Source organism: Daucus carota, chromosome 2, assembly GCF_001625215.2.
Source record: "Daucus carota subsp. sativus chromosome 2, DH1 v3.0, whole genome shotgun sequence".
NCBI lineage: Eukaryota > Viridiplantae > Streptophyta > Magnoliopsida > Apiales > Apiaceae > Daucus > Daucus carota.
The window spans coordinates 55020232-55029123 of NC_030382.2; the positions used below are offsets into that span (position 1 = coordinate 55020232).

The window sequence follows — 8892 nt, forward strand, 5'->3', positions numbered from 1 at the left end:
CATCAACTAGGGACAGACTTGGAAAACATTAATTAAAATGGGACTTTTGCTTGGAAATATAAACCCCTATTGCGTATCTTTACTTCACGCCCCAGTAGCACTTCCTTCAATTCACACTTCCTTGGCTAGAGCATTAAACATCGTCAGATCAATGTCTAAGTATGTATACAAGACAAATTAGCGCAAGACTAAAAGTTTCTTTTAGCATGTGAGGGACTCTATTGAAAAAGAATGCACATCTAAAGATTGATAAAAATATCTCTAGTCATCTTGGTAAGCATTCTGATATAGTGAGATCACAAGTGGTTACAGACGTTCCTATGACATTGCTGTTGACTGGTGATGATGGCACAACGCGTCCAACGGAAAATGCAGGTTCATTTGGCTGAGGATGTGGTGCCATGTGGCTTCCTAGCATATGAATAACACTTGACATAGTAGGTCTATCTGCAGGATCTTCCTGGACACATAACAGGCCAATTTTAATGCAATTTAGAATTTCCATTTCTACGCAAGCTTCTGATAATAACGGGTCCATCAGTTCCAACTCTTGACCATCAGACCATAATTTCCATGCCTGCAATCCAAATATATACATGCATTCAAAACCAATTTTTAAGTTGTTTTATCTCCTTTTTTATCATCATTTTCGAGTGAAAGAAGTGGACATTCAGTATGAATACTATGCGTATCATCACAGAATTGTTAGAGTTGTTGTGTACAAAGTTAAAACACAAATATATAGGAAGTTAGAAACTTACAAAAGTAAGCAAGCTATAACCATGTCCTGCAAGATGGAATCCACTATTCTTTTTCCCACTGACAATCTCTAGCAGCAGAACTCCAAAACTGAAAACATCAGACTTGACGGAAAATATTCCTTCCATGGCATACTCTGGGGCCATGTATCCACTATTTAAAAAAAGTTGAAAATATCACAACATTATCACAAAGCAAAAGAAGTAGATGGTTTATAGTATCTAAATTGAAAATGCAAGCAGGAAGTTGATTTCAATGTATGGCAATTGGAGAAATCTAATGAGTTATGATAAAGAGGAAAATGCCTACTATGTTCCAACAACTCTATTTGTATTAGCTTCAAGTTGCTTGCTGCCAAATATTCTTGCCATTCCAAAGTCCGATATTTTCGGGTTCATATCATGGTCTAGCAAAATGTTGCTAGCTTTGAGATCCCTGTGTATGATCCTTAGACGGGAATCCTCATGTAGATATAATATTCCCCGAGCAATCCCATTAATGATAATGAGTCGTCTTTTCCAGTCTAGCTGTGCCCTCCTTGTTGAATCTAACATAGAAATGCAAGTCAATAAATTACTTGTGACAAATCATATGCAAACAAGTAACGAAAGTTGAAGGTCAAACCAAAAAGGTGCACATCTAAGCTACTGTTGGGCATGTAATCGTAGACAAGAAGCAGTTCCTTTGCTTCCCAACAACATCCCAGAAGTTTGACAAGATTGTTGTGTTGCAGTTTGGCAATCAAGGTGATTTCAGCCTTGAACTCTTGTAGTCCTTGACCAGAGTTTTCTGAAAGCCTCTTAACTGCAATTCTGGTTCCATCCACTAGAATACCCTGGAAGTAGATTTCATAAGTAAGAGCGCTGGAGATTACATTGAAAAGACACAATTGTCTTGTGCTCAATTATAATAAAGTAATGACTACTTGTTTGGTAGAAGAGCGCGTACAATGCTAATCCCACTTTCTACATTATTTTGGTCTCATTTTCAAGGCATGTAAGCAAAATGTACTTTGCAAGAAAGATTGATGATTTGCTCCATTGCAATTCCATTTTAATGAATCCCAATTGTACTACCTTTCTCCATGTTTGGCAAGAAAACAAGAACTTGAACTTTTAAACAATCACGTAAACGTGCCACCTGCCACGAGTATGATATTATACTACTATCCTTCAAAAAAAAAAAAATACTAATATACTAAAATTAGACTGGAGTCGGGAAGTCTGGGCTTGGTGGTGCACTCCCTCTATGTTTGCTGCTCTCCAACGCTACCTTGGTACCTGATCTATATAGCTCGCTGTAAACTTAATTCTCAGGGAGTGCTGGTTGGTAGTTGTCTACTTGCAGTTTTATGCAGGGGCTCTAAGCCTCTAACAAGCATCTACCAGAGAACATGTAAATCTCATTCCCTGATGACCAGATCTGTTTTTTCTAGTTTGCAAGCATTTTACATCATCTTGTCTAACTTTGACAGGTTCAATGTTCCACGACATATGTATTAGGGTATTAGTCTTCGTGATTATACCTTGTACACTGGGCCAAATCCCCCTTCTCCAAGCTTGTTTTCCCCAGAGAACTGTTGTGTAGCTCTCCGAATGAGATCTAAACGGATCAGTGGAAAACTTTTAGGGTCCACTTGTATTCTTCCATCATAATCTCGAGGTGAGTTGTTATCACCAAGTCTCTCCTCTGCAAGGTCAAGCAGCTGAATTTCTGGGCTGATCTCTTCATTTTCTGCAAGACAAATAGCTGTAAACAACAGTTGAAGATAAAAAAAATTTAAATTTTTTAATCTTATGATAACATTTCGAACCTTCTACTCTTTTCCTTCTGCTGCAATAACATACACAAAATCCTAGAAAAACGATAGCTCCAACTGCTAACATACCCAAGCTAGTTGCAACTGCCTTCATATTGCTTTTTCTTGCTCCTTAGAAACCAAAAAGTTAATCTTGTATTACGTAAAATACTTGCAGGCTATCAAAATGAAGTATTCCCTTTAAGAACAATTAGTAGAAAATCTCTTGTGCAATTAAGAAACAAAAAAATGATTACATCTACATAGTTTTTGCTTAAAACTAAGAAACTTACTACTGGTGCCCGTGTCAGAACTTTTACCCAGGTTTGGTGATTGTAATGGAGGATCTACATCAAAAAGGTACATTTCATACGTTGCGCTACAGCTTGGAGTTAGAATTCTTTTCCCTTTCTTTCCTTCTCGGCAGATTGAAGTATTAGCAAAATTAGCATAAGCTCTAGAAATACAGTTCTGACACTGTAGGTGAGATAAGCCTGGTGTACACTGCACAGTACCGTACATGTTTCCTATGCCGGAGATGGTGACCTTAGCTTGAGCATACATGCGGTTAGCAGGATTATTAGTCGCCTGAATATCAAGATTTCTAAACATGTCTTCTAGTAATTGATTGAAATTTTTGGGCTCTATGAGATTTTCATTGTTAGACAAACAACGATATGGTTTGGTGTCCAAAGTAGAAAAGAAAGAAGTATTGGAGAATCGTATCAGACACTCATCATACCATATGATTGCTTCCTTCCTATATCGACAAGTCCTCAAAATTTTAGTAATTGCTGCATCAATGCAGTCCTGGCAGATCTTGTTTGAAGCATCACCTCTACAGAGGAAAAGGCTGTATACTTGATCCGGATAAGTTCCAACAGTTGCATTAGAGAACATAGAATTGATATCATTACTGTACAGAGAGCCAAAGAGTAGGCGATTGAGATTTGTTTGGAATTGGCTAGTACGCTGAATGTCGTCAGAAAATGTCCTGTCTGGACAAGTAGAGTATAAATAGGTCTGTGCCCTTGCCCGGACATGAAATATAATGAGCACTAGGCAAGAAAGCAAGCGACGGATAAGAGTTCTTGAGGTAGAGAGCATTTGAGGTGTGGCCATACTGGTTAAGACTTCTCTGGTAGTGAATTAGTAAACTTCCATGTATAATACTACTAGAAAGCTGCAAGGAGTGCATGAAAGCGAAAATAATATTAGGCAAACAATCTTATAAACATAAGTCAGCTCTTCCTTTGTTATCATCAAGGTAAATAAATGAAAACAATCTCTGTTGAAGTTCTTTAATCTCATAGTCAACTCTTCAACTCCTCCTTTCACCAATAGGTAAAACGTGAACCATAACCTCTTTCAAATATTTCTTTTATCAGATTATCAACTCTTCCTGGCATCATAGTTCGTGCGTCAAGGCAATACTAGTTCACAGCCCGGGCAAATCATATAAAATAGAATCAAATCTCTTATTTTATCACAAATTGCCGAGCCTTATCACAAATGTTCACAAATTGCATATATACTAATAACAGAGGAACATACATTATTTACACAGTCATGGGAAAATAATTAGAGTTAGTAACTGAATTGGATTTATAGTAATTTATACAATGAGTATAACACTGAATATCATGATCAAAATGTGAAAAGGAAAGTCCTCAACGCGGAGCTAAAACAGAATCAGTGAGGTGTTTTGAAGAAATATCAGTAATTGAAGATTGGGCAGTTTCGGAAGCCTTTCTACTCACAGAAAATGCAGGTTGTCCTGGTTGAGGAAGTACTATCGCTTCACTGCTGAACAGAACGACGACAGATGACATTGTAGGTCTGTCTTCCGGATCTTCCTGGACACACAGAAGTCCAATATGAATGTACCTCGCAACTTCTGACGCAGGACATGTTTCTGTCAGTAATGCGTCTGCAATGTCCAACTCTCTTCCTTCGTTCCACAGCTGCCATGCCTAATAAAAATAAATAAAATAAAATTGATGATGATGATAAGAAGGAGGAGTTATCTGTGCACTCAGCATTAGAGTTGAGTGTGAATCTTCTCATATTTTAAATTTCTTACGTATGCAGTGAGTGTTTGAGCATGTTCAGTTCGGTAAAAGCCACTGTTTCGTTTCCCACTAATGATCTCAAGCAAAATTACCCCAAAACTGAAAACGTCAGACTTAACCGAGAACTGTCCTCCCATTGCATACTCTGGAGCCATGTATCCGCTGTTTAAAAATCAGAACTGTTATCAGGACATTGTATTTAAAATTCAATGATTGGAAATTACATGGAGATGCCGAAGATGAAAACTGACTATGTTCCAACAATCCTTTTGGTGTTTCCAGTGATTTCATCTTCACCAAAAATCTTTGCCATCCCGAAATCTGATATTTTAGCAACCATGTCATGGTCCAACAAGACATTGCTAGGCTTTATATCCCTGTGAATGATTTTGAGCCGGGAATCCTCATGAAGATAAAGTATTCCCCTGGCAATGCCTTGTATTATCTCAAGGCGTTTGTTCCATCCAAGTTGAGAACGTTTATCTGCATCTGAAGTTGCATGTGATTAGTAACACAATAAACGTACTTAAGATGTTTCCTTATTACAACAATTAGAGCACGAACCAAAGATAAATCTGTCCAGGCTTTTGTTGGACATGTATTCATAAATCAACAGCTTCTCGTCCCCCTCTATGCTACAACTTAGGAGTCTCACTAGATTCCTGTGTTGAAGTTTGGCTATTAATATTATCTCATTCTTGAACTCCTCTATTCCTTGCCAGGACTTCCTCGATAACCTCTTAACTGCAATGTCCATCCCATTTGGTAATACACCCTGAAGTTAACTCCAGTTGGAAACTCACTATCAGAGAAGGGAACATGCCTAGTAAATCTCAAGTACCCGAAAAACAAATCTATAATGAAATGAAAATTGATACCTTGTAAACAGTACCGAAACCACCTTGCCCGAGCTTATGACAGTCTGAAAACCCCTCAGTAGCTGCCTTAACAATAGCAAACTTTAAAAAGGTCAGGTCCGGACCACTGACAATATTGCTTTCGTCTGTTATCACAAATCTGGCGGAAGCACCCGTGCTATGCAAGAATACATTCTGGCTGCTATTATCATCTACAAAGAAACAACAGAATCTGGATCACTTCCTGCTTTAAGAAAAGGCTTATAGCATTGTAAGAAAATTTACCTATAATTTTTTCCATCCCTTTAGAGCGACAGAAAAAATAACAACCGATTAGTACTACAATTGCCAAAGTCGATCCACAAGCAATTGCAACAGCCTTCCGCGTCTTCTTAACTGATCCTGTAGGAAATGAACTGCTTTCAGTTCAAGTTGGAGACATACACTAACTAAACACAAAAAACATCTGACTTGCGGAGTATCTGATAAATTTAGAATATTGTAAAGCAAAAATGATCCTCTTTCAAATTTCACTTACCATCTGTTGTTTCTCTGTAAAACTTATTGACGCTAAACCTCACATTACAACTCCTGCTAAAAACAGTCCCACCTTGACTATAACCACAGTTGTCATACAGCTCTCCCAAAGCTCTCTCTAAACAATCGTCGCATGAAATTTTCGTGATGTCTCTTAAACATTGTACAAGTCCATATATGGTCGTACTCTCGGATTTAGTTTTCTTTGTCCGAAACATAGATTTAGAACCAGACGTCTCTTTTGCAAGGCTATCCATCAAACGCATCACCTCTTTTTTATACTGATCACGATGGTCCACGACCCTTTCCTCGTGTTCATTTGAATCTGGAAACTTCGCTGCATAAGTAGAAGCAAAGCCCGGGCTATATGAATACTGAACCTGGCATTTTTCGTACCATAAGATGGCTTCTTTATCACCTCCGCATTTCTTAATGATCGCTCTGCTTGCATTCGCAACACAGTCTTGACAGACTTCTCGCGTAACATCTCCTCGGCACAAGGCTTGACCGTACACTTGATCACCACCGCTTCCAAATGTAGAGTTATAATATCCGTCTTTAGGAGTGTAGAGGGTAATAAGATCAAGAAGATTGTTGAGAGACTTTTCGTACGAGCTATTGGGGGTATATTTTTCGCTTTCCGAACAAAATATTTGGTTCGGTTCAGCTAAGCTGGGACTTAAGATCATGTGTAAAAATAGAAAAAATGCTAGAAGTGGAATATTTCTGACCTTCCCAAGAGGTTCCATAGCTTAATTGTACCAAGTGTTGAGTACCAAAAGATTGAAAGAAGTTTGAGTTGAGGATAGAGAGGCCATAAATAAATTGTGAGCATCACAATTCTGCAAGGTTTGGTGGGACTTTGGAGGGGAGATTTTTCCAAGAAAATTCCTTACTGGTCCTCAACTTGACAATCAAGCAGAAGTTTTGATAAGTCACGTATATACATGCTGACAGAATCACTGGAACATGAACTTACGCACTTGTTTACTTTGACATAATATTTGTCAAACTTATCGCTTTCATTGGTTTGTTAAGAGGCGTCCAGATTGACGGAATCAGGATTTCAAATCATCCGAAACTAAAAATATTTAATGACAAACTTTAACTGATGATTCAAGTTCAAACTTATAATTCACGTCAGTAACTAAGGTAGAGAGTCCGGAGAGGGGAGACTCTCTGGATTAAAAAACTTTTACAATTCTGTTCACTCGTTGAATATAATAAATATGTTTGATTCACTGGTTAAATAATTTTATTCTCTCGTATAATAGTTTTCACAGGTAAAAATCCAGGCATACGCACTTGGCCATATATGACAGTATAGGACCACGCTACTTGCTCATGAGAACCACCTAAATTCAAAAACAGAGAACTAAAAGCCCAATTCTAAGACACCGCTTGCAAGTTGCTGAAGAAACAAGGGAAGAATTTTTATTTTATTTTCTAAAAAAACTGTCAGTGTCTTCCGGGGAGGAAATATATCGGCCATGTCACAAAATTGCATTATTCTCTTTTTATCAGCGGGTCTATAACAGATACTGCTTGAGCATGACTGTTTCATAATATCTTCGCAAGAGGCTTGATTTCAAAACATGAATGTCATTCAATAGTTCGATAGGTTGCAAAAGTTCGTCTCCTTGGTCCCAGACCGAGAAAATATACGTATACAATAGAATATTGATCCTGAAATGGTAAATAAAATTTTCAAATTTTAGGGTTTATGTGTTTTTAAATTATATTTTTTTTATAATTTATTTCATATGAATATTAAATTCGTTATTTAAGAAAAGAATTAGGATTTATTTCAGATAAAATAATATATTTTTTCCAAAAATAGGCACTTATATATATATTGGGTTTATTTTTTTAGAAATATATATTTGTTGACGGCGAATAGAAAGAACACAGAAATGATGTCCGTCTTAGCTGGTCCGTTCCCTGACTTGAACAATTATCTGTTTAGTTTGTTCAATTCATGCAGATACTCTAATGCGGAACTTTCCTGGTGTATCAATCGAACTTTCGTCGACTATTTTCACAATTTTGTTGGAGACTTGGAGTTGTGTAGTAGGAGCCCAAGGAATCAACTATGTCTCTTATGGAAAAATGGAAACCCATTGAGTATTTGATAAGTCCAAATCTGCAGATGTCCAGCTGTTGCTCTGGTGGTATGATCCTCGGCAAGATGAACCTGCAAAACAATGCTCGGTCGGGGGTTGGACCCGATAAGCACCTCCGGCGTGGCAATCAGGTCCAGGAGCTTTTCTAGAATATTTTAGTTTCAGCAGGGTTAATAGCACGTACCTCTTATTTTCTCCAAGGACTTGTATTTATAGGTGACTCTATCACGCTATGCCACGTGTTGTTGTCCTTGCCCCCCATCTCTGGCTGGCGGGTGCACTTGTTACTCTTGCCCCCCGGCCTGAGGCAGCGGACGGCTGAGGTCTATTTTGTCGTTTTGTACTAGTTGTGCTCTCTTGTTTGGCGCACGTGTATGGTTTAAAACGATCCTTATCATTGCCCCCCTTGCCTCTCAGGACCGGTTTTAACGGGTGCTGTGAGAGCAAAGAAGAAAGAACAGGGTAGTGTGCGAGGTGGGTATCTGTGATACCCTTGCTTTTGCCTATTTAAGGGGCCATTCTCCTTGTATGCTCTCCGTGACATTTCCATCTCTCAGTTCTGGGTTTTCTCGTGTTTCTTTTCAGGCTTTTGTGGGTATGAGTCGAACCTTGGATGAGTGTGATGCGATTCTTGACCTCATGTGCGATTGCTACCGCATGAGCGTGGAGAAAACTCGTTGGTATGGCGACAACATCGGTCGTCGTTATCGCGAATGTGGTGAGGATGTTTGTGGGTTTCACAAATG

General features: G+C 38.4%; 2 protein-coding genes and 1 long non-coding RNA gene across 4 annotated transcripts; 1 reads left to right on the forward strand and 2 right to left on the reverse strand.

Annotated features, from left to right (window-relative positions):
- Nucleotides 1–68: 68 nt before the first annotated feature.
- Nucleotides 69–3749, reverse strand: LOC108210164 (cysteine-rich receptor-like protein kinase 10). The gene is made up of 7 exons (XM_017381441.2): nucleotides 2851–3749; nucleotides 2573–2689; nucleotides 2285–2493; nucleotides 1384–1594; nucleotides 1069–1306; nucleotides 762–912; nucleotides 69–577 (listed from the first exon to the last, which is right to left on the reverse strand). The coding sequence occupies exons 1-7, from the start codon at nucleotides 3677–3679 to the stop codon at nucleotides 266–268; spliced, it is 2067 nt and encodes a 688-aa protein (XP_017236930.2). The 5' UTR covers nucleotides 3680–3749; the 3' UTR covers nucleotides 69–265.
- Nucleotides 1372–2562, forward strand: LOC135150853 (uncharacterized). The gene is made up of 2 exons (XR_010289275.1): nucleotides 1372–2154; nucleotides 2234–2562. It is a non-coding gene; the product is annotated as an uncharacterized LOC135150853 (long non-coding RNA).
- A 267-nt stretch (nucleotides 3750–4016) lies between the features above and the next one.
- On the reverse strand, nucleotides 4017–6946 carry LOC108210163 (cysteine-rich receptor-like protein kinase 10). Of its 2 annotated transcripts, XM_017381440.2 has the most exons (7): nucleotides 6025–6946; nucleotides 5772–5888; nucleotides 5508–5698; nucleotides 5194–5404; nucleotides 4881–5118; nucleotides 4641–4791; nucleotides 4017–4530 (listed from the first exon to the last, which is right to left on the reverse strand). In XM_017381440.2, exons 1-7 carry the CDS (start codon nucleotides 6770–6772, stop codon nucleotides 4228–4230), a joined length of 1959 nt encoding a protein of 652 aa, XP_017236929.1. In that variant the 5' UTR covers nucleotides 6773–6946; the 3' UTR covers nucleotides 4017–4227. The 2 variants fall into 2 exon arrangements, with proteins under 2 accessions (XP_017236929.1, XP_063944380.1); XM_064088310.1 differs by lacking the exons at nucleotides 5772–5888; nucleotides 6025–6946 and having other exon boundaries at nucleotides 5194–5431; nucleotides 5508–5647.
- Between the last annotated feature and the right edge of the window lie 1946 nt (nucleotides 6947–8892).